The sequence below is a fragment of the Scyliorhinus torazame genome, chromosome 3, assembly GCF_047496885.1.
Source record: "Scyliorhinus torazame isolate Kashiwa2021f chromosome 3, sScyTor2.1, whole genome shotgun sequence".
NCBI lineage: Eukaryota > Metazoa > Chordata > Chondrichthyes > Carcharhiniformes > Scyliorhinidae > Scyliorhinus > Scyliorhinus torazame.
This window is the reverse complement of record NC_092709.1, coordinates 199,840,815-199,866,094: the sequence shown is the minus strand read 5'-3', so window position 1 is coordinate 199,866,094 and position 25,280 is coordinate 199,840,815. Positions and strand designations below refer to the sequence as shown.

General features: G+C 47.8%; 1 protein-coding gene across 2 annotated transcripts in view; it reads left to right on the top strand.

Annotated features, from left to right (window-relative positions):
- tec (tec protein tyrosine kinase) overlaps positions 1 to 25,280 on the top strand; it is a 266,972-nt gene that overhangs the window by 72,621 nt on the left and 169,071 nt on the right. For both annotated transcript variants that reach the window (XM_072496724.1, XM_072496725.1), the window contains exon 3: positions 11,535 to 11,639. In XM_072496724.1, coding sequence (XP_072352825.1) covers positions 11,535 to 11,639 — 105 coding nt within the window. The remainder of the gene's footprint in view (positions 1 to 11,534; positions 11,640 to 25,280) is intronic.

The following is a 25,280-nucleotide window of genomic DNA, read 5'->3' as shown; positions in this document are numbered from 1 at the left end:
CTCCTCCTCTAAGTACCCCCCTCCACTTCCTAGAGCCCCTCAGTGCTATGGCCAATGGCTCAATTGCCAATGCAAACAGTAACGGGGACAGGGGACATCCCTGTCTTGTACCCCTATATAGTCGGAAGTGGTCAGATCGTTGCCTATTTGTAATCACACTTGCCACCGGGGCCCTGTACAGGAGCTGAACCCCTCTCCAAATCCAAATCTCCTCAGTACTTCCCACAGGTAGTCCCACTCCACTCTATCAAATGCTTTCTCTGCATCCATCGCCACCAGTATCTCCGCCTCCCCCTCCGGTGGGGGCATCATCATCACCCCCAGCAACCTCCGTATATTAGCATTCAATTGCCTCCCTTTAACAAACCCCGTTTGATCATCATGCAACACCCCAGGGACACAGTCCTCTATCCTCGTCGCCATCACCTTGGCCAAAAGCTTGGCATCTACATTCAAGAGGGAGATAGGCCTGTATGACCCGCACTGCAGCGGGTCTTTGTCTCTTTTCAGGATCAGCGATATCGTCGCCTCCGACATCGTCGGGGGTAGTGTCCCCCTTTCCCTAGCCTCATTAAAGGTTCTCGTCAGACGTGGGGCCAGCAGGTCCACGTATTTCCGATAGAACTCCACCGGGAACCCATCCGGTCCCAGGGCCTTCCCTGCCTGCATGTTCCCAATTCCTTTTACCACCTCCTCCACCTCAATCTGCGCTCCCAGTCCTGTCATCTCCTGTTCCTCAACCTTTGGGAACTCCAGCTGGTCTAGGAAACGCATCATTCCCTCTTTCCCTTCCGGGGGTTGAGCCTTATATAGCCTCTCGTAAAATACCTTAAACACCCCGTTCACCCTCTCTGCTCCCCGTTCCATCTTTCCCTCCTCGTCTCTAACCCCTCCGATCTCTCTCGCCGCCGCCCCCCCTCTTCCTTAGTTGTTGGGCCAGCAGGTGGCTCGCCTTCTCTCCATATTCATACTGCACTCCCTGTGCCTTCCTCCATTGTGCCTCCGCCTTACCCGTGGTCAACAAGTCAAAGTCCGTGTGCAATCTCCGTCTTTCCCTGTATAGCCCTTCATCTGGATCCTCCGCATATTGCCTATCCACCCTCAAAATCTCCCTCAACAATCTCTCCCTTTCTTTACCCTCTTGTTTCCCCTTATGGGCCCTTATGGAGATCAGCTCCCCTCTAACCACCGCCTTCAGCGCCTCCCAGACCACTCCCACCTGGACCTCTCCGTCATCATTAATCTCTAGGTACCTTTCAATACATCCCCTCACCCTTACACATACCCCCTCGTCCGCCAACAGTCCCATATCTAATCTCCAGAGTGGGCGCTGCTCCTTTTCCTCTCCTACTTCCAGATCTACCCAATGTGGGGCATGATCTGAAATGGCTATAGCCGAATACTCCGTTCCTGCCACCTTCGGGATCAGCGCACTTCCCAGGACAAAGAAGTCTATCCAGGAGTACACTTTGTGGACATGGGAGAAGAAGGAAAACTCTTTACTCCTTAGCCTAGTAAATCTCCAGGGATCCACTCCTCCCATCTGCTCCATAAAGCCCTTAAGCACCTTGGCCACAGCCGGCCTCCTCCCGGTCCTAGATCTGGACCGGTCCAGCCCTGGGTCCAGCACCGTGTTGAAGTCGTCCCCCCCCCCCCCCCCCCCCCCCCCCCCCCCCATTACCAACTTTCCCATCTCCAGGTACGAGATGCGCCCCAACATATGCTTCATAAAGTTCACGTCATCCCAGTTCGGGGCATATACATTCACCAGCACCACCGCCTCACCTTGCAATCTGCCACTCACCATCACGTATCTACCCCCACTGTCCGCCACTATGGTCTTCGCCTCAAACAATACCCGTTTCCCCACCAGTATTGCCACCCCTCTATTTTTCGCATCCAAGCCCGAGTGGAATACCTGTCCCACCCATCCTTTTCTTAATCTGACCTGATCCGCCAGTTTCAGGTGCGTCTCCTGAAGCATGACCACGTCTGCCCTTAGCTTCTTTAGGTGCGCAAGTACCCTTGCCCTCTTAATCGGCCCATTCAACCCTCTCACGTTCCACGTGATCAACCGGGTTGGGGGGCTCTTTACCACCCCCCCCCCCCTTCGTCGACTAGCCATCCCCTTTTTTAGACCAGCTCCTCACCCGGTTCCCACGCACCCGCTTATCCACCCCGACGGCGCCCTCCCGTCCCGACCATCCCATCCCGTAACAGCTCCCCCTTCCCCTTAGCAGCAGCAACCCACCTCTTGTGCAGTGCCTCGTGCGTCTCCGTCTTCACCACCAAGCCCTGTATCTCGTCCTCATTTTCGGCAGCTTTTGCCTTCACTCCACGGAGCTCCATCTCTTGGGTCTTCTGTTCCTCCTTTAACCCCTCAATCGCCTGCAGCATCGGCGCCAGCACCTCCTTCTTGAGCTCCTCCACACATCGCCGGAGGAACTCCTGCTGTTCCAGGCCCCATACCAACTGGCCTCCCTCCACCGCCATCTTGCTTCTCACTTCCCTTCCTGCCGCCGCTCCAGAGGATCCTCCGCAATCTGGCCACTATTATCTCTTCTGTCCATTCACATCCGGGGGGACTCCCTTCTATGTCGCCTCACAGTGGGTTTAGCCTTCGAAAATTGCCGTTGGGGCTCACGATAAGAGCCCAAAAGTCCGTTAAAACGGGAGGTGCCAAAACGTGCGACTTAGCTGGTCATCGCCGCACGTGATAATTGTACCCAAATATACCACTTTTTCTTCCAATATCTGGTCCTTTTTGGGGTTGACTTTACATCCCATGGAATGTAACAATTCCAGGAGTTCGGACAGAAGCTCAATGTGCTCTTCCTTCGTGTCTCTGCAGTAGTAGATCATCTACATACTGTACCAGACATTCGGGGCGAGAAAATTTCGCTAGTCCATTTGCCAGCTGTCGGTGGAAAATGGAGGGGGAGTTGTGGAAGCCTTGTGGCAGGCATGTCCACGTGCACTGCTGCGCTTTGAAGGTGAAGGCAAATTTGTACTGGCACGCCTTTGCCAGTGGAATGGACCAGAATCCATTACTGATGTCCAAAACCGTGAAATAGCGGGAATTGAGTCCCTGTCTGAGCATGGTCTCGGGACTTGTTGCTAAAGTGGGGGCTGCTGCGGGGGTGACTTTATTGAGTTCCCGATAATCAATGGTCAGGCGCCATGATCCGTCGGGCTTTCTTACTGGCCAAATCGGGGCATTGTTAGTAGAGGCTACTGATCTTAGTACGCCCTGCTCTAATAAGCTCTCTATAACTTTTAGGATTTCTCCCTCTGCTTCTAGGGGAAATCCGTACTGTTTCTGGGGCCTAGGGTCGGGTCCTGTTATTTGTACGGAGCCAGTCATCCGTCCACAGTCGTGCTTGTGGGTTGCGAATGCTGCCCTGTTCTTTTGCAGGACTGCCCTAACCTGCCTGTCCGTGCTAAGTGTGGTCGGGTTGAACCAAAATACGCCCACTGCGCTAATTTTGTTCATGTAGTCCCCTATGTTGAACGTTGCGGGGGCTCTAGCGGATTTTGCCATCTTCCAGACACACTGGTTGACTGGATCGAATGATAGGTGGTGTGAATTCATAAAGTCAATTCCCAGAATGTGTTCTGCTGTGTGGGGCAGGTCTACTAAAACTATGGGGTGCTTTGTGGTTATGGTTCCGATTTGGATGAATACAGGGGCTTTGATGTGTCCCTGCTGTGAGTGGCCTGTAAAGCCGCTGAGGGTGATAGTGGCTGTAGTGGGCCACGTGTCCTTTTGAAAAAGGGTGGAGGAATTTTTGTTGGTGCGGGACCCTCCTGTGTCCCAAAGAAACTCGATAGGCTGCCCCTGAATCTTCGCTGCGACTACTGGTCGTCCGGACCTATCCCAAAGGGTGTCGCAGACCCAACTGGGGGAGCCCGTACACCGTCAGTCCGTTCCGGTCAAGTCCGCCTGATCCGAAGGGGCGCTAACGCTATGGATGGGCTCTGTTTTTTTCTTAATCAGAGTGCCTGTCTGTTGGGCTCTCTGTGGCTTTTTAAGGGCATTGCGCTCTTTTGCGAAATGTCCTAACTGTCCGCAGTTGTAACACTCTTGTGATTTGGGTGGGGGGCTGTTCTTCCCCTCATTTACCCAGGCGGGGTTGTGATGGGTTGGTTTTACTGCCTGTATGTCCGCGGCGGCTTGCTTTTCCTCGGTGGTTTTAGCGGCGGGTTTATTCTGAACAGACTGCTCCCAAACGCTGGACAATCTTTTAACCACCCACTTCTCGTTATGGGCCTCTTCTGAGGGATCATAACTATTACAGGCATTCTGTCCTGCCTCTGTGGCATGGGAGATAATGGTGCGGGTCCACTTGGCCATATTGTCTGGGGACAAATGGGCACGGTCTACGTCTCCAAAAACGGCTTCAAAGTGAATCCACAGGCGTCCTGCAAACGCTGTGGGGTGCTCAGACTTCTTCTGCCTACACTTATTTAGGCCATCTACGGGGTCACCCCGGTTATACCCGATCGCATCCAGGATCGCGGTATGCATTTCTGCAAGGGTGCCTCCTCCTACATTCTGTGGGTCGGGAAGGGCTGCTGCTACCGATGGATCCAAACTTAGAACCATGAGCTTTACCTGCTCTCTCTCATCCAGGCCGTACATGGTCGCCTGATGTTTGACGGTGGCAAAGAAATGGTGGGGCTCTGCGGCGGGGAGGAACGGTGTGATTTTTGCACACGCGTCCCGTAATTGGGTCACTGTTAGGGGGGGTGGAATATAGGACTTCCGCCTCGTCCAATGTGGCTGTGCGGTGAGTTGTTACAGGGTTCATTGGAGCCTGAACTACCTGCTGTGTAGGGGGTGGGGGTGCTTTTCTCCTTTGGGGCTTTCCCTGCCCACATGTTCCTTGAACATATCTCTGCGCTGTTTCTTGTAACTCTTCCCAATCAGGGCCGTCTTCCTGGTATAATTTTTCCCCAAAGGTTTCCTGAAATCCTTTCTGGACAGAAAGCAGTGATTGCAGGTCTGCAATTTGCTTCCGGCACTTTGCATGGTCTATGGTGCTCTGTCTTTGTTCTGTGGTTGCAGCGTGGAGCGCTCTCAAGGCTGCCTTGAGATCACTACATTGTTCCTGTTGCGTCTCCACCTTCTTTCCTGTTTCTTTCCTTACCAGGACTGCACGCTGCGTATCCTGATAGGCATTTTCGTATTGGGATTGGAAACTACTCCAATGCGCCAGACAAGACTGGTGACCCCGTTTGGCGTCAGCCACCTCTTCGTCCTTTGCTGCTAATTTCCTCCTTAACTCCAGATTCTCTTTCTCAACCTCGCATACATCGACTTTACTCATACGATGTATGCCCTCTACTTCTTTGCGGAGCGTCTTGACGATCTTCTCTGTGCCTCCAATTGTGCCAGACAGGACACGATTGCCATCGGCTTGCGAGCTTTCGCTAAGCTCTTTATGTATCTCGCTCAGGTTCTCCCACCAAGTATGCCCTATACTTCCGGGACCTGATTCGTTGTTATCGCAGAAATCATTCCACATGGGCCATCCTTTGCCCTTGAGATATTTCCGGATTTCCTCTTCCCAAATGGGACACTGTCCCACTCTACTGCTGCTGGTCGTTGCGACCGCAAATTCCTCTGGGTTCATGAGGCGCTGCCTTGCCTGCATGGCCATCTTTCCTATCCGCTTGCTTCGTTTAAATTTGGAACAGGGGGCTAAGGTGGTGTCGTAGATGCGGGTACGGCTTGTGCTAATTTCTGAAAATATAGACTTCCGACAGTTTTGACGCAACAAAAATCTATCAGTTTTACCTTATAGCCCTGTTAGTTACGCATGCATACACACACTTACGAATTTTGACTATTAATCAGAACTGCTTGAACACTTGTGGTTTTCTGTTTCCAATTGGATTCTAATTCAAAATTTTTTGGGTTCTCCCAGAGTGGTTTTCCACTTCTAGATCGGGTCCCACCAGAGTCGCCAAAATGTTGCTCTTTTTAACCTTAGTTTATTACCTCTAATTCTGTCACCTTTGCTCACGAGTCGCCAGGTATCTTTCTGATACCGCCACGTGGTTCAAGTCCAAGTAATGATTAATAATGCAACACACCGCTTAGTAAGAGTTAAATCAATGCTCATTTATTATATACAGCAATTAATACTTATACAATAATTCTACTTCTAGTTACTACCTACCACTAACAGGCCAATACTTAACTTTAGGAATGGCCCACCAGGTCAGGGAAATGAATGGTCTTTCGAATTGGTTCTGAGCCTGCGGGATTCAAAAGGCTGGTACAGGTCGATAGTCAGGAGTGTCTATCTGGTAGCGATCGCTGGAGTCAAACTTACAGTTTTCTTGTAGCAGGGTCTCGAAGGTTGCGAGCAGGAGAAGAAGGGTTGAGCTGAACTTGGCCCCTATTCTTATAGTCCCCAGGGGCTTCCCGCCTCTCGGGGCGGACCTTGACCCTGGTTCCAAGTGATTGGACTTGGTCCCAATCACTTGGTTCGATATGCTCCAATAATGGGGCGATTCCTTGATCGAGGGATGGTCGTTTACCTTTCTTTGTGTCAGCTCCTGCTGGCGCCGAAAGGTCTGGATCTGCTTTATGTTGCTCATGTTGTAGCAATTGTTCCCGGGGATGGCTGCTTAATATGCAGATGACTGGGTTGTTGTGATGCTAATGGCTGCAGGTATCGGTCTGTCTGGATTCCCCCAGAGGCGAATACACTGTTTTACCTGCAGCTGTCCGTTTGAGTCTTGTTGGCTGATTTTCCCATCAGCCTCTTCCGTTCGGCATTTTAGATCGGGGTTTGACCATTCTAATCGGGAATCAGCCATTTTACCTGGCTACACCTCCGACTAGCACGTGGTGTTAGAAATCTATCACGTGACTCGAGACAGTTGGTAGTAAATTGTACAAGAAGATTGCTTACCTCTCAAGCCTCCTTTAAAAATATAAATCAAGAACCGCCTCCACCTGCAGGTGGACCCATTGGCCGACCCCTTCAAGGCAAACGTAACCTTTTCCAGCCTCAGGAATTCCGTCAGGTCGCTCACCCCCACCCCCTCTTTTGGCGTCTCCGAGTCCCTCCACCTGAGCAAAATTCATATTGGGGAGGCAAAGGCCCAAACATCGGTCTCTGTCACCCCCTGGATTCGCAGGTCTTCCAACACCCCAAATATCGCCATTTCTGGACTCAGCCCCTTGGACATCATGTCCAGAACCTCTGCCAGAACCCCCTCAATCCTGGACACGCCCAGAACATGTGTACATGATTCGTGGGCCACCCTGTGCACTGCCCACACCTATCCTCCACCCCCTCCAAGAACCTATTCATCCTTGCCATCGTCATTTGAGTCCTTTGTACCACCTATCGGGCTGCATCACAGCCTGGTATGGCAACTGCTCGGCCCAGGACCGCAAGAAACTTGAGAGAGTCGTGAACACCGCCCAGTCCATCACACGAACCTGCCTCCCATCCATTGACTCCATCTACACCTCCCGCTGCCTGGGGAAAGTGGGCAGCATAATCAAAGATCCCTCCCACCCGGCTTACTCACTCTTCCAACTTCTTCCATCGGGCAGGAGATACAGAAGCTTCTTCCCCACTGTCACCAGACTCCTAAATGACCCTCTTATGGACTGACTTCGTTAACACTACACCCTGTATGCTTCATCCGATGCCAGTGCTTTTGTAGTTACATTGTATATGTTGTGTTGCCCTATTATGTATTTTCTTTTATTCCCTTTTCTTCTCATGTACTTAATGATCTGTTGAGCTGCTCGCAGAAAAATACTTTTCACTGTACCTCGGTACACGTGACAATAAACAAATCCAATCCAACCTGAAACTGGATGAGGCTGAGCCTTGCACATGATGAGGGCGAGTTCACCCTCTGCAAGGCCTCCACCAATGTCTCAGCCCCACCTCTTCTCCTAACTTCTCTGCCCATTTATGCTTAATATTCCTCACCTGGGCTCCATCCCACTCCATCAACTCCTCATAGACATCTGCCACCTTCCCCATTATTTCAGTAGAAAGTTGTCTTGGGTGGTAGCACATCGACTGCCTGTTATACACCACACTTGATATTCACTTCCACTGAAATCTATGAATATCTGGTGGGGCACACATTGGGCAGCCAATGCGATACTATCCATTTTGTACAGCTGTCCAAGATGCTATTCTGAAAACTATCTTGTGTGTAGATCTCTTTCTAAGAGAGTATATAATGTTACAACACCCTGGGCGAGTGCTCAGTCGGTTCCAGACCTCAGAGTCCCAGCATAAGTGAATTAACCAATAATTTGTGTATTTTCCAGAGATCTTTAACCCTTGACTGTTCCAATGATTTACAGGCACCAAATTTCTAAGTACAACATCGACCATCTGTTTATTTATAACCAGAGCAAAAGATGAACATATAATGGACATAATGGAATGATGGCCTACTACTCCACCTCTTCCCAAAAGCCCATCCCACATTCCACCCAGGCACACACAAGACAGACCCACGGTGAAGGGGTAGGAAAGGTTCAAAAATAACAGGGATTAAGAGGCATGAGAGATTGGAGGATCTTTGCTGCGTTGGTTGATCTTCTTGTAAATGCAAGGCGTCGAACCGTCGGTTGGTTTGGATCTTCAAGCTGGACCATTCAGGTCAGACTCTCCGACTGTGGGATCCCCTCTGGGGACACACTCTAACTTGTGTTGGGCTGAGCCTTGCCCATAGAAGATGCATTTCAGGACTGCTCAGTTTCTGATAGGTGGTCAGCTTCAGCAGACTCACCAACAGCTTGTCTAAGTTAAACAGAATATCAGAGCAGCAGTTTTAACAAGGCAATTCAGTGATCCAGCACCTTTACTGGGTGAGGAATCTGTAAGGTTCCCCCTCAGCTCTATTTTCAGGCTTTTCGTACTTGCTAACTGCTCTGTGTACCTGAAGGGAGTTCCACCTAAGGTTTGAGAGAGAATTCCCCTCTTCTGGGAGAGAGACTCCTGAGGATTCTGCTTAGGTCTGCAGGTCCCAAACAAAACTCAAAGCAAAAACACAGACACGAGCAGAACATTCCAGAGTAATCCGGGCCAATCCGCATCGAGAATCTGCCACGTCCTGGGAAATGGAAGTAGCCAATTGGCTGTCAGCCATCTGTCCAGACGTGTCACCACTGATGTCAGCATCTCCTGCTACTGCTTTTTTAATTAAAAGGTGTAGGCTCCAGCAATACCCAGGTGCAGGAATTATAACAGCCAAAATAACAGGACTTAAAACAGAAACAAGAGTCCAACGAGGATTCACAGGAGGGTTCCTTACAATACTGGAATGCTTATGTCATCAGAATACAACTTTAAGCGGGACGGGGTTCATCGACTCGGTTAGGCTATTGTATCAGGCCCGGAAGGCGAGTGTAAGGACGACATCGGACTACTTTAGACTGCACCGTGGGATAAGACGGGGCTGCCCTCTCTCCCCACTGCTGTTTGCGCTGGCCATAGAGCCGCTGGCAATTGCACTGAGAGCTTCTAGGGGCTGGATAAGGCTGGTCCGGGCCGGAGTGGAACATAGATTCTCGTTATACGTGGATGATCTGCTGTGATATGTATCGGACCCAATGGTGGGGATAAACTGTATTATGGCAACCCTGAGGTAATTTGGCCGGTTCTCCGGAAAGAAACTGAACATGGCTAAGAGCGAGTTGTTTGTAATTCAGGCGAGGGGGCAGGAGAGTAGGCTGAAGAGGTTGCCGTTCAGGCTGGTGGGGGAGAGTTTCCAATATTTGGCGATTCAGGTGGCACGGGACTGGGGCAGGTTGCATAAGCTCAACCTGACCCGACTGGTGGAAAGAGTGAGGGAGCAGGTCCGGAGGTGGGATACGCTCCCGCTGTCATTGGCGGGGGAGGGTGCAGATTGTTAAGATGACGATTCTCCCGTGGTTCTTGTTTGTTTTTCAGTGTTTCCCCATCTTTATCCCGCGGTACTTCTTTAAGAGGCTGGATAAAATTATTCTGGGATTTGTATGGGCAGGGAAGTCCCCGCGGGTGAAGAGGGTGATGCTTGAAAGGAACAGAGGAGAAGGGGGGCTGGCGTTGTCGAACTTCAGCAATTATTACTGGGCGGCCAACACAGCGATGATAAGGAAATGGATGGTGGGTGTGGGGTCGGTTTGGGAGCGGATGGAGGCTGCTTTGTGCAGGGGCACTAGCTTAGCAGCCCTGGTCACTGCGCCTCTGCCGCTCCCGCCGGCGCGGGTCTCCACCAGCCCGATAGTGATGGCGGCTTTTCGGATCTGGGGCCAGTGGAGGAGGCATGTAGGGGAGGTAAGAGCATCGGTGTGGACCCCAATCTGCGGCAACCACTGATTTGTCCCGGGGAACATGGACGGGGGGTATCGACTGTGGCGGAGGGCGGAGATTGTGAGGATGGGGGATCTGTTCCTGGAAGGGAGCTTTCTGAGCATGAGGGCGCTGGAGGAGAAGTTAGAGCTGGCGAGAGGGAACGACTTTAGATTCTTGCAGGTAAGGGATTTTATACGCAGACTGGTGCCGTCCTTCCCACGTCTCCCGCCGAAGGGGAGGCAGCACAGGGTAGTTTCTAGGGGAGAGGTGGAAGAGGGTAGAGTTTCAGACGTCTACAAGGAACTCATGGGAGCTGAGGATATGCAGACCGAGGACCTGAAGCTTAAGTGGGAGGAGGAGCTCGGTGGGGGAAGAGCTGGAGGATGGTATTTGGGCAGAGCCCTGAGCAGAGTAAACACGACTGCAACGTGCACCAGGCTCCGCCTGATCCAGTTTAAGGTTGTGCACCGGGCCCACATGACGATGGCCCGGATGAGCAGATTCTTCGGGCTGGAGGACAAATGTGCTAGATGCGCCGGAGGGTCGGCTAACCATATACACATGTTCTGGTCGTGCCCTAAACTCAGGGAGCATTGGCAGGGATTCGCAGATGTCATGTCCCGGGTATTGAAAACTGGGGTGGTAATGAGCCCTGAGGTGGCAATCTTTTGGGGTTTCGGAGGACCTGGGAGTCCAGGAAGAGAGAGAGATCGACGTTCTGGCCTTTGCTTCCCTGGTAGCCCAGCGACAAATACTGTTAGCATGGAGGGACTCAAAGCCCCTGAGGGCTGAGGTATGGCTATCGGACATGGCGAGATTTCTTGGCCTAGAGAAAGTCAAGTTCGCCTTGAGAGGTTCGCTAATAAGGTTCGCCCGAAGGTGGCAGCCATTTATTGACTTCCTCACAGAGGAGTAAGCGTCAGCAGGGTGTGGCGGGGGGTGCGGGCGCGGCGGCAAGGTTAGAGTAGAATAGGGGGGTATTGAGGCAGGTCCGTGCGTGAACAGAGCCGGGGTTTGCACTGTTTGATTTTTAATTTGTGACTTAACTTTTTTTTGTACTGTACAATGTCACTTTTTCTATATGCCTAAAATACCTCAATAAAATAGTTTGTTTGAAAAAAAGAATACAATTTTAAGAGTAATAAAAACTTAAAATGTTCCTGCTGTATTATTTATGGCACTTTTTTTTGTATCTTTCTCCAGAAAAAATACAAAAAGGGCTCAGTTGATTTACAAAAAATCAAGTGTGCAGAAATAGTGAAACACGATGCTGGCCCTATTCCTTGTCAGAACAAGTATCCTTTTCAGGTATGTCAAATTGTCGTCATTTCTTTTCTGTCTCATTTGTAATTTTTTTTTGCGGGGGGGGTGTGTGGGTGTTGCCAGCAGGATTGTATTTATTGCCCAATTTGCAATGTCATTAAGATGGGCCACCAGTTTGGAACGATTATACTCTGTATGCTTTGAAATGGTAGAATGTGTATTATGCAGAGATTCAGAGTGATTTCAGTGGGGATTTAACTGCCGTATAGATTGGGATAAGGAGACCAGCTAAATTCAGAAATGTGAGTTTATTATGTGTTTAGGATAGCTTTCTACAACAAAGTGTATCCTTAAAAACCAACTAAGGGACACGTCATGTTGAATTTTATAATAAGCCATGAACCAGAATTAGTTATCAGCCTAACGGTGCCTGAGCATTAATCTAATAACACTTATAACATGATTGAATTCAGCGTTGTGTGGAAAGGGAGAAACACTAAATGGCTGTTAAGAAAGAAGTGGAGGGAAGTTCGGACATCAGTCTAGTGGGAATAGAGTCAAGGGAGAAGGAAGCAGGTGTCACTAACAAGATGAACGTGAAGAAGGCATGCAAAGAGAAAGTAGAGAATGATGTGTTGGGTACTCTGCTACACAGACGAACCAACACGGCTGCAAATGGTACAACTCGGTTTTATTACTAACATTTATTTACAGTGGTAAACTGGTTACTGAGGTTCAATCATAACCCTAGAATCTGTGGACCTATTCCTAATACTATCTTGGAGTGGCACTCAGCACATGGTGGACGTCTGAGTGGCTTGCTGTGAACTCTGTGCCGTGAGCTGTCTCCTGCTGGAATGCCCGGGAAGTGTCGTGTTCCCTGTTTTGTACTGTGTATGCTCTTGCCTGTGATTGGCTGTGGTGTTGTGTGTGTGTTGATTGGTCCGTTGATCTGTCCATCAGTATGTATGTATGTTTGTACCATGATGTTTACCTGAATATCATGACAGAGAACAATGTGAGTTAGGAAATGAGAAACCCTAAGAGGAAGTCTGAGAGAGTGGTTCGATGAAGGCAAGGAATTGGCAAGGGCAGCTGTTGGATTGTATCGATCTCGTGACAAAGGAGATCAATGAACTTCTCATACTGTTGGAAGTGAGGGAGAGGGAGAATGTTCTAACTGTGTCCTTGAAAGGTTCTTTTAGATTAGAAAATTGTACCTTTCTTAAATGGTGAAGTAACATGTGAAAGGGAGAAATCAGGGAATAATAGACCAGTTAATGTAAAATCTGTTGGCAAGAAATTACCAGAATCTATAATTAGGGTTGGAATAACTGAACACTTTGAAAAATTCCAACTCATCATGGAGAGCCAGCATGAATTCGTGAAGGGTAGGTCATGCTGACGAGCCTGATTGAAACTTTTGAAAGGATGATGAAATAGTGGAAGGGGACTCTATTGGACTTCCAGAAAGCATGAGAGACTGTTAACTGAAGTTGAAACTCATGGATTTGAGGGCACATTATTGACCTGATTTAGGAGGCAGAGTATGGATAATGGGCAGGCACAGGATATGAATAGTGGCCTCCCACAGAGATTTGTGTCATTGCCCTAATTTGGCCTTTTTAAAATGACTTAGATGACACGACAGAGAACTATATATCCAAGTCTACCAATGACACAAAGAATGGTGCACTGTAAGCATAAAATTACAGAGAGAAATTAATAGATTAGGCGACTGCACAAAACTTTTGACAAATTAATTTCTGTATAGGCAAGAACTTCTACTTGGCAAATGTTCTAAATATTTTGACTGGTGTAGGAAACAGCATTATAAAGTTTGCAGATGGTTCAAAACTAGGCAAAGACATGATGAGGGTAGCTATAATTTTCAGGATAACATAGACAAAGAACATGGCAGATGCAGAGAAGTGTTAAGTGATGCACCAATGCGGGAAGGCTGTATACTATAGTTGACACAATTTTGAAAAGTGTAAATTAGCAGAGACAACTTGATGGTCCATCACACGAACCTGCCTCCATTGACTCCATCTACACCTCCCGCTGCCTGGGGAAAGCGGGCAGTATAATCAAAGATCCCTCCCACCCGGCTTACTCACTCTTCCAACTTCTTCCATCGGGCAGGAGATACAGAAGTCGGAGAACACGCACGAACAGACTCAAAAACAGCTTCATCCCTGCTGTTACCAGACTCAAAACGACCCTCTTATGGACTGACCTCATTAACACTACGCCCCTGTATGCTTCACCAATGCCGGTGTCATGTAGTTACATCGTATACCTTGTGTTGCCCTATTATGTATTTTCTTTTATTTCCTTTTCTTTTCATGTACTTAATGATCTGTTGAGCTGCTCGCAGAAAAATACTTTTCACTGTACCTCGGTACACGTGACAATAAACAAAAGCCGATAGCCATGTTATCAAATCTTTAAAAAGTGGCAGAGCAAGTTGATCAGGTGGTTTTGAAAAAAACACTAGGATTACTTGGGTTTATGAATAGAGGCAGATAATATAAAATCCAAGAAATCATGCGAGTACTTGAGGTATCATGTTAGATGCCAGCTGAACTATTGTGGACAATTCTGGGCCATGTTAAAATTTCAAATTTTACATAATTCACTGTTTCATATCAGTAGGATTGTTGTCGATCAGAATCATCTGCAACCAATATAGTAGATATGTTGAATTTAATCAAGAGTTTTAAGATAGTTTTAACACTCTATTTACACAGTTAAAAACAGACAACTGCGACAAGTAGCGATTATCGGCCAGGACAGCTGGCGTGCTTTCTGTTCACTTTCTTTTTTGGGTGTGTTGCTGCTGCTTGAAGTCTTCTGAACAATCAAAGCATGTTAGACAGGTTAGCATGGATTCAGTCTTGCACGCCCTCTTTCCCACCATCGACAGCAATGGCTTCATCCAAAAACTTACCTCCTTTTTCAAGGGTCGACCTGGGTGGTGTTGCATTGACTGGACAAATTGTCCTGCAAAAGTTCTTTAATATAAAGTGTCCAATAGTACCTCGAGTTCTTTGTTTAAGCCATGGAATAAACACCCACCCTTCTGTTCTCCTCCATCTTTCATTGCCCGCCACAGCCCTTGTATGTCAATCACATCCTTACATCAGCTTCAGGACTGCTTTCCTTATCTCTTCCAGCCCTGTCCACCATGTCCAGTTTCAATTTTCCTCATGGAATTTCATTCTTTGCCGTCAAACTTAATTTCAGTTATTTATACGTTGAGCTGCTTCATAAGGCCAGCTATATACTTGCGCATTCTTTTAATTTCTAATAGATAATGTTTAAACATGGTTTATCAGGATGTTACTCGGGATGAGAAACTTTACTCATGAGGAGAGTTGGTAAAATTTAGAACTACTTTCTTTGTAACAGAGGTTGAGGTTTTCATGATTGACTTTGATGAAAGCAAATAGGGAAAAAGTTTTCCCTCTGAGGGAATAAAGAACCAAGGAACAACAACCATTTAAAAAAAAAAAAAAAAAAAAGTTTTAGAGGGGAGATTGAACTTTTATTTTCACTTCGTTGTCTACCTGAAAAAGATTGTGGATGCTCATTCCATAAACAGTTTTAAAAAGGAATTAGATATGTATTTGGGTATGAGGAACTTATCAGGTTGCTGACAAAAAACAGGAGAATGACTGCTCTTTCAAAGAGCCAGGACTGGCACAACAGACCAAATAGCCTCCTCCTGTTCTTGGAATCTATGATTTATGACCATATTTCTTATGACCATATTTCATATCTGACGATGCTTCTTGGGGAAATTAATGGAGAAAATTCTGAAGGAGACAATCTATCTGCACTTGGAGGGACCAGGTTTGATCAGGAATAGTCAGCATGGCTGTCAGAGGGAGGTCATGCCTGACAAATTTGATTGAATGTTTGAGCACGTGACTAAGTGTGTAGATGAGGGTAGTGCAGTTGATGTAGTTTACATGGATTTCAGCAAAACATTTGACAAGGTCCCACATGGGAGACTTATAAAGAAGACAAATGCACATGGGGTACAGGAGAAATTGATAAGGTGGATTCAAAGCTGGCTGAGCTATAGGAAACCGAGGGTGATGACAGGCGGCTGCTTTAGTGACTGGAAGCCAGTGTCCAGAGGCGTACCACAGGGATCGGTGCTGGGTCTCCTATTATTCGTCATTTACATAAATGACTTGGATAACAATGTGATGGGTAGGATCAGTAAGTTTGCGAATGACACAAGGTGGTTAACAGTGAGTCTGAGACAGTGGTTAGCATTGCTGCCTCATGGCGCCGAGGTCCCAGGTTCGATCCCGGCTCTGGGTCACTGTCCGTGTGGAGTTTGCATATTCTCCCCATGTTTGCGTGGGTTTCGCCCCCACAACCCAAAGATGTGCAGGTTAGGTGGATTGACAACGCTAAATTGTCCCTTAATTGGAAAAAATGAATTGGGTAATCTAAGTTTTTAAAAAAACAATGAGGCTGAGAGTCTTGTGTTGTGGGAAGATACAGATGGGATGGGCAGAAATGTGGCAGATTGAATTTAATCCTGAAAATGTCAGGTGTTACACTTTGGAAGGAGCAATTTGACAAGGAAATATTCAATGAATGGCACCACACTGCTAAGCCCTGAAGAACAAAGAGACCTTGGCGTGTTTGTAAATAGGTCTCTGAAGGCACAGGGGATGGTTAATATGGTGGTGAAAAAGGCATATGGTAAACTTGCCTTTATCAATCGTGGCATAGATTGCAAAAGCAAGGAAGTCATGTTGGCGTTATATAGAGTACTGGTGAGGCCACAGCTGGAGTACAATGTGCAGTTCTGGTTGCCACATTATAGAAAGGGTGTGACTGCACTGAACGGGTGCAGAGGCGTTTCACCAGGATGTTGCCTGGGATGGAATGTTTAAGTTATGAAGAGAGGTTGGATGGGATTGGGTTGTTTTTTCTGGAGAAGACTGAGGGGTGACCTGATTGAGGTGTACAAGATTATGAGGGGCATGGACAGGGAGCAACCTTTCCCCTTAGTAAAGGATCTGTTACGAGTGGACACAAGTTTCAAGGTGCGGGGCAGGAGGTTCGGGGGAGGGGGGGTGGAGTTAAGGCAGTCCTTTTTGCCAGAGGGTCTTATGCAAGACCTCATTCACCTATGTCATTGGCCCTGACTATAGACTCCCCTATGACTATTGCTCTTCTGTGCAATTTACCCTCCCTCTTTTATCCGCCTCTCTTGTCCGCCTCTCTTGTCCGCCTCTCTTGTCCGCCTCTCTCTCGTCCTCCTCTCTCTCGTCCACCTCTCTCTCGTCCACCTCTCTCTCGTCCACCTCTCTCTCGTCCACCTCTCTCTCGTCCACCTCTCTCTCGTCCACCTCTCTCTCGTCCACCTCTCTCTCGTCCACCTCTCTCTCGTCCACCTCTCTCTCGTCCACCTCTCTCTCGTCCACCTCTCTCTCGTCCACCTCTCTCTCGTCCACCTCTCTCTCGTCCACCTCTCTCTCGTCCACCTCTCTCTCGTCCACCTCTCTCTCGTCCACCTCTCTCTCGTCCACCTCTCTCTCGTCCACCTCTCTCTCGTCCACCTCTCTCTCGTCCACCTCTCTCTCGTCCACCTCTCTCTCGTCCACCTCTCTCTCGTCCACCTCTCTCTCGTCCACCTCTCTCTCGTCCACCTCTCTCTCGTCCACCTCTCTCTCGTCCACCTCTCTCTCGTCCACCTCTCTCTCGTCCACCTCTCTCTCGTCCACCTCTCTCTCGTCCACCTCTCTCTCGTCCACCTCTCTCTCGTCCACCTCTCTCTCGTCCACCTCTCTCTCGTCCACCTCTCTCTCGTCCACCTCTCTCTCGTCCACCTCTCTCTCGTCCACCTCTCTCTCGTCCACCTCTCTCTCGTCCACCTCTCTCTCGTCCACCTCTCTCTCGTCCACCTCTCTCTCGTCCACCTCTCTCTCGTCCACCTCTCTCTCGTCCACCTCTCTCTCGTCCACCTCTCTCTCGTCCACCTCTCTCTCGTCCACCTCTCTCTCGTCCACCTCTCTCTCGTCCACCTCTCTCTCGTCCACCTCTCTCTCGTCCACCTCTCTCTCGTCCACCTCTCTCTCGTCCACCTCTCTCTCGTCCACCTCTCTCTCGTCCACCTCTCTCTCGTCCACCTCTCTCTCGTCCACCTCTCTCTCGTCCACCTCTCTCTCGTCCACCTCTCTCTCGTCCACCTCTCTCTCGTCCACCTCTCTCTCGTCCACCTCTCTCTCGTCCACCTCTCTCTCGTCCACCTCTCTCTCGTCCACCTCTCTCTCGTCCACCTCTCTCTCGTCCACCTCTCTCTCGTCCACCTCTCTCTCGTCCACCTCTCTCTCGTCCACCTCTCTCTCGTCCACCTCTCTCTCGTCCACCTCTCTCTCGTCCACCTCTCTCTCGTCCACCTCTCTCTCGTCCACCTCTCTCTCGTCCACCTCTCTCTCGTCCACCTCTCTCTCGTCCACCTCTCTCTCGTCCACCTCTCTCTCGTCCACCTCTCTCTCGTCCACCTCTCTCTCGTCCACCTCTCTCTCGTCCACCTCTCTCTCGTCCACCTCTCTCTCGTCCACCTCTCTCTCGTCCACCTCTCTCTCGTCCACCTCTCTCTCGTCCACCTCTCTCTCTCTTTTTTCTCATGCTCTTTTTCTCTTTTCTCTTCTCTCTTTTTCTCTCCTTCTCTCCTTTTTTCTCTCTTTCTCTCCATCTTTCTCTCTCCTTTTTCTTTTTCCTCTCTCTCTCTCTCTCTTATCCCCCCCCACCCCCCCCCCCCCCCACAACAGTTTGCAAAAGACAGTATACTTGTTAGCGAGCGGACAGCCACGGGGGATTACTGCACCGACTACCTGCCCTTTCTAGCGGTCACCTGTCTGCTCTTTGGGTGTGACCACATTTCTATAACTCCTGTCTATAGCACTTTCCGCCATCTTCATGCTCTTAATTTCACCCTGAGGTAAGTTTCAAGACCGGTATGGTCTTCTGCTTATATCTCTTCTGTTTTTTATACCTAAAATCAAGATAATTCACATCACCCTCTCACACTGATCAATACTGGGCTTTTCACCGTACCTTCATTGCAGTGTTAATGTAAGCAAACAAGCACAAAGCTACACCGTCATCTGACATTCTTCCCCCTCTATTCCAGGGCAAGGTGGCATGCAATAGGAGGGAACAGAGCATATCTGGTGGGGCAAAGCTGCTTGTATCCTCCGAGCCCTATGGAGGAGGGAATACTCTGTAGCATGGGACTAACTACAGTGGGGCCTGTGGACAATGATGGCATTTTTCTGTTTCATGCCACTTCTGAACTTGTAGCTCACCCTCGTCCTTGTATCTGGCATGATGGGCAAGCTGCTGACCATGGACCTCTTCCTTCCACTCCACAGGCCTTGGGTCACACCTACTTTCCATTCTTGGGTTCCTGCTTTCAGGCACCCAGTAACTGCTGTCTTCCCTGCACTGTCCCAAACAGAGAGAGAGAGAAAGAGAGTGAAAACGGCACTAATGAAGATGCCTCATCACATGTTCTGACCCACTCAGCCAGCAGCTCCGATACAGGCACTGCATGTATCTTGGGAGGCAAGTATAGAGTTGAAATCAGAATGACATCGCACAAAAGCCTGCAGCCAGGCCAGGTTTAAAGGATGGTTTGTTTGTCAGCTCACTGGACGCAGACATGACCGAGAGTATTGCTGCAGAGGACACCAGTGAGGATCTTGAAGGGACAGTATATAGGAGGTGGCTGAATGGGTATGCACACACAGATGCTGGTGCATTACCTAGTCTGTTGGACAGCATCCTGCTACTGTCAAGGAGTCTGGAGGAGTTTGGCTCCAGTTTAAGAGGGAATGGTGCAATGTTTGCTGTCACTAGAACCTCTGCTCTAATTCCCTGTTGTGCTATAGACCCAGAGGCACTATTGCTGCATCTCCCTTACACTTTGTGTCGATGGGTCACCAACTGTGAAGATGCAGCATTACTCTCTGACAAATTTAGGAACTCACCAGAACATCTCCAAAAGCTCTCCAGAGTACTTCAAGACTCTTTGCAATTCGAAGTTTCCTAACATTCAACTTAACTTGCTTCGTCTATAGTTTTAAGGGATATATATTTGTATTGAAAAACATTAGAAATAAGGTCTAGTTTTAAGTGGGTTTAATGTCATGTTTCTGTGCCTGGAATGGTAACACCTATAGTTAGATTCATGCTGGACATAAGTGTTTGCATTGTGGGGTTGGTTAAGTTTCAACTGTGTTTCTGCTGTGCTTAGAGAGGGCTGTGGCATGGAGAATACATAAGAGGTACAAGCATGTGTGTGTTGCTTAGCAATTGGGGCCTTGTACGGTAGAGAAGCTTTTAAGTTTTAGGTTTAGCTGAACTTGTGGGAAGTTGGAACAAGGACACTGAGGGTGAACTTCTCAATTCTGTCAGGAGAATCTGGACATGACAGAGCGAGTTGCAAAGATGCAAGCTTCCTAACGAACAAGATACAGTCCAGATAACCAGGGAATTGGGACAGAAATAATGTTTCAGACACCTGAAGTTAAGAGAACAGAGTCCATTATATTGTCCAGAAGAATTCAAGGAAGAGTAAGCAAAGTGTTCGGAGTAAAAGAGACAATTGTGTGATGAATGTAAGAAATTGTCATATTTTACATTTATTGCAGTGTTAGTATAACTTGGGTTCAGGTGCATACAGACAGTGTCATTGATTTGCAGGTGAAGTGTTTTGCAAATAGATCTGGAGAACCATTTACTTTACAGATAGCTAGCTAATGGAATATTGTTTAGGTTTGAAGAACCCCGGCGTGTCGATAATTTAGGAAGGATATTGTGTTTGGTCCTGGCTAAACAAGTCAAGGAACATCTAAGAGGAGACTAAGTAATTCCTTATGCTTTGGGGAATAGATGATGCAGTTAATGGTAGGAGCCAGGTCTGCCTGAAGAGTCAGTAGGTCCTAGAACTCTAATCTGAACTGAGGTGTTTCAGTGTGATCCTGAAAGGTTCTCTCCAAAGATTGTGCACATTGAAAAGAAGTAAACTCCTCCTGGTTGTTAACTTTATTCATGTGTGGTTTTTAATATACATTGATTTGCATAATTGGAATGTGGTGACAGGTTTAGGAAGTAAGCTCAACTTTCTTCTTTTACTTAAGAACTGTTAACTGTAAAGCTATTTTGTTGCTGCTAATGTGGCTAATTCGATGATTAAGTTCCAGTTTGTTTGAACATAAAAATACCTATTGGCCAGTGTTGTCACTCCTGAGTGCAGCAGTAACATTTCCTCAGTTTTACAAATTGAAAATAGTTGGGCTCTCATCTGGGATCCGAGTAATTGCAGTAGCTATATTTAAAGTGGGACAGCAGACTTCAGCGGTAGATGAAACATTTAATGTCATTTTAATACAGGTTGGGAATTGAGAGTTAAAGCAATTGTAAGCAGCACAGCAGTCAAGCTAACGAAATCCTAAAGGGGTTGGTGTACAATCCTGGACTGGATTTGCTGTTAAAAGTGGAGTGGCAGCTTGGGTTAATCAGCCATTTGAAAAACCTGGACTGGATGTTGGAATACAAACCGCTCGGGGAACGCATTATTATGAGAGAAGATTTTAAAGCATATTTTGGGTGTTGAGTGATACAACTCTCAAGTCACAATCACCTGAGAGCATTCTGAGAAGACATCCGCAAACATTCACTTGGGGTACACTGTGGAGAGTGCATTTGCCCACAGTCATCTTGTCTGCTTGAGAGAGATTTTGTGTTAAAGAGACCATTGTCAATCAAGATATACTTTGTAATTTGTGTTAATCTTAAAACTGTTGTGTATTGTTAAGATAATGAGGGAGTAATGGAGTATTGTACAATAATCCAACTTTTCATGTTTAAATGTTTTTTTTCCTTTTTTTGAATGTTTGTTAAAACTAATTGGCAGTCCTGTGACTCTGTTCCTCCATGTTTTATAAAATAAAGTAAAATTTGTGGTCTTTTGAGCCAGGGTTGCATTCTGGGATCTTCCTGTCCAGTTGTAACACCAACTAGAATCATAACATTTGTCCACCATGAATAAGTCTGTTATCCTGACAGTGCTGCAATTTATTTCGTGATGAACTGTTTTTCTTTAAGAGCTTCGATTTTATAGGATTTTCCTCCGTGTGCTTCAATTTTTTTGAGCAAGCCTTTTGTATGCCAAGAGCCTGCTCAAAGTCCAGAAAGCAGCTGCTATATTAAAATTTGTTGCAGTTCCACCATTTTGAGCTGCCAATGTGCATTTCATTCAGCCCTTCCTGTTGTTTAAGATAAAGTATTTTATTCTATAGGTAGTTTCCAAGTGATTTGTTACCTGTTTTAAAGTTATATGTTGAAATGGATCTACAAATTTATGGAAATTCCTATCCATTCTGTGTGTCACCTTTTAAGCCACTTTTTATCTGGTTTTGCTGGAAGGCAACACACATTTCTTTCTTTATGAAAGTGATGTTCCTCAAATTTACCATTAATTCAAAGATTAACTGTGATATGTCGCAGGTTCGAAAAGCATGGCTGAAGGAACGGCATTTTGTTTGCTGCATGCTGGTCTCTTATTGACACTCAGTGCTGAGTTTAAAGTCTGCATATATGCAACAATATGAAGGAAATCTTGAATATTCATGATTTTGAATTTCAAGCTTTCACAATCCATGTGAGTTGCTATATGACTAATGTAGACAGGGAAAGAGAACTAAAGAATGACTGACTCAGCAGGAATAGTTTCTACAGACATAATAATGAATTATGCAATTGCTGTATTGGCAAAGCTTCAAATGAACAGTGGCTTTTTTTCCAATTTTCGTTACTCTCCTTAATCAAGAAAAAAAAGACTTGTACAGTCTCTTTCAAGACCACCGGATGCCTCTAAGCACTTTACAGCCAATTAAGTACTTGGCGCTGTCACTGTTGGAATGTAGGAAACCTTGCAGCTGGGTTGTGCATGTAAAGCTCCCACAAATAGCAATGTGATAATGACCAGATAATCTGTTCTTGTAATGTTCTTTTTTTTTAAAATAATATTTTATTGAAAATTTTTGGTCAACCAACACAGTACATTGTGCATCCTTTACACAACATTGTAACAATACAGATAATAATGACCTTTTTTATTTAAACAAGAACAAAAAAAACAACAACAAATACATAAATATTAAATAACAAAAATAAAAACTAGCCCTAATTGGCAACTGCCTTGTCTCAGGCCACCCCCCCCCCCATCCCTCTTCCCCCCCCCCCCCCCAAGTCCTGGGCTGCTGCTGCTGCCTTCTTTTTCCCCCATCTATCTTTCCGCAAGATATTCGACGAACGGTTGCCACCGCCTAGTAAACCCTTGAGCCGACCCCCTTAGGACGAACTTAATCCGCTCTAACTTTATGAACCCCGCCATATCATTTATCCAGGTCTCCACCCCCGGGGGCTTGGCTTCTTTCCACATTAGCAATATTCTGCGCCGGGCTACTAGGGACGCAAAGGCCAAAACATCGGCCTCTCTCGCCTCCTGCACTCCCGGCTCTTGTGCAACCCCAAATATAGCCAACCCCCAGCTTGGTTCGACCCGGACTCCTACTACTTTCGAAAGCACCTTTGTCACCCCCATCCAAAACCCCTGTAGTGCCGGGCATGACCAAAACATATGGGTATGATTCGCTGGGCTTCTCGAGCACCTCGCACACCTATCCTCCACCCCAAAAAATTTACTGAGCCGTGTTCCAGTCATATGTGCCCTGTGTAATACCTTAAACTGAATCAGGCTTAGCCTGGCGCACGAGGACGACGAGTTTACCCTGTTTAGGGCATCTGCCCACAGCCCCTCCTCGATCTCCTCCCCTAGCTCTTCTTCCCATTTCCCTTTTAGTTCGTCCACCATAGTCTCCCCTTCATCTCTCATTTCCCTATATATATCCGACACCTTACCGTCCCCCATCCATTTCTTTGAGATGACTCTGTCCTGCACCTCTTGTGTCGGGAGCTGCGGGAATTCCCTCACCTGTTGCCTCGCAAAAGCCCTCAATTGCATGTACCTGAATGCATTCCCTTGGGGCAACCCATATTTCTCGGTCAGCGCTCCCAGACTCGCGAACTTCCCATCCACAAATAGATCTTTCAGTTGCGTTATTCCTGCTCTTTGCCACATTCCATATCCCCCATCCATTCCCCCCGGGGCAAACCTATGGTTGTTTCTTATCGGGGACCCCCCCAATGCTCCGGTCTTTCCCCTATGTCGTCTCCACTGTCCCCAAATCTTCAGTGTAGCTACTACCACCGGACTCGTGGTGTAGTTCCTCGGTGAGAACGGCAATGGGGCTGTCACCATAGCCTGCAGGCTGGTCCCCCTACAGGACGCCCTCTCTAATCTCTTCCACGCCGCTCCTTCCTCCTCTCCCATCCACTTACTCACCATTGAAATATTAGCGGCCCAATAATACTCACTTAGGCTCGGTAGTGCCAGCCCCCCCCTATCCCTACTACGCTGTAAGAATCCCTTCCTCACTCTCGGAGTCTTCCCGGCCCAAACAAAACCCATGATACTCTTTTCTATCCTTTTGAAAAAAGCCTTCGTGATCACCACCGGGAGGCACTGAAACACAAAGAGGAATCTCGGGAGGACCACCATCTGAACCGCCTGCACCCTCCCTGCCATTGACAATGCTACCATATCCCATCTCTTGAAATCTTCCTCCATCTGTTCCACCAACCGCGTCAAATTTAGCCTGTGCAATGTGCCCCAATTCTTAGCTATCTGGATCCCCAGGTAACGAAAGTCTCTTGTTACCTTCCTCAACGGTAGGTCTTCTATTTCTCTACTCTGCTCCCCTGGATGCACCACAAACAGCTCACTCTTCCCCATGTTCAATTTATACCCTGAAAAATCCCCAAACTCCCCAAGTATCCGCATTATTTCTGGCATCCCCTCCGCTGGATCCGCCACATATAGTAGCAGATCATCCGCATATAAAGATACCCGGTGTTCTTCTCCTCCCCTAAGTATTCCCCTCCATCTCTTGGAACCTCTCAGCGCTATCGCCAGGGGCTCAATCGCCAGTGCAAACAGTAATGGGGACAGAGGACATCCCTGCCTTGTCCCTCTATGGAGCCGAAAATATGCCGATCCCCGTCCATTCGTGACCACACTCGGCACTGGGGCCCTATACAACAGCTGCACCCATCTAACATACCCCTCTCCGAACCCAAATCTCCTCAACACCTCCCACAGATAATCCCATTCCACTCTGATGATGGTGGGGCCATCATCATTACCCCTAACAACCTCCGTATATTCGTGTTCAGCTGTCTCCCCTTCACAAACCCAGTTTGGTCCTCATGAACCACCCCCGGGACACATTCCTCTATTCTCATTGCCATTACCTTGGCCAGGACCTTGGCATCCACATTGAGGAGGGAAATTGGTCTGTAGGACCCGCATTGTAGCGGATCCTTTTCCTTCTTTAAGAGAAGCGATATCGTTGCTTCTGACATAGTCGGGGGCAGTTGTCCCCTTTCCTTTGCCTCGTTAAAGGTCCTCGTCAGTAGCGGGGCGAGCAAGTCCAAATATTTTCTGTAAAATTCAACTGGGAATCCGTCTGGTCCCGGGGCCTTTCCCGTCTGCATGTTCCTAATTCCTTTCACCACTTCTTC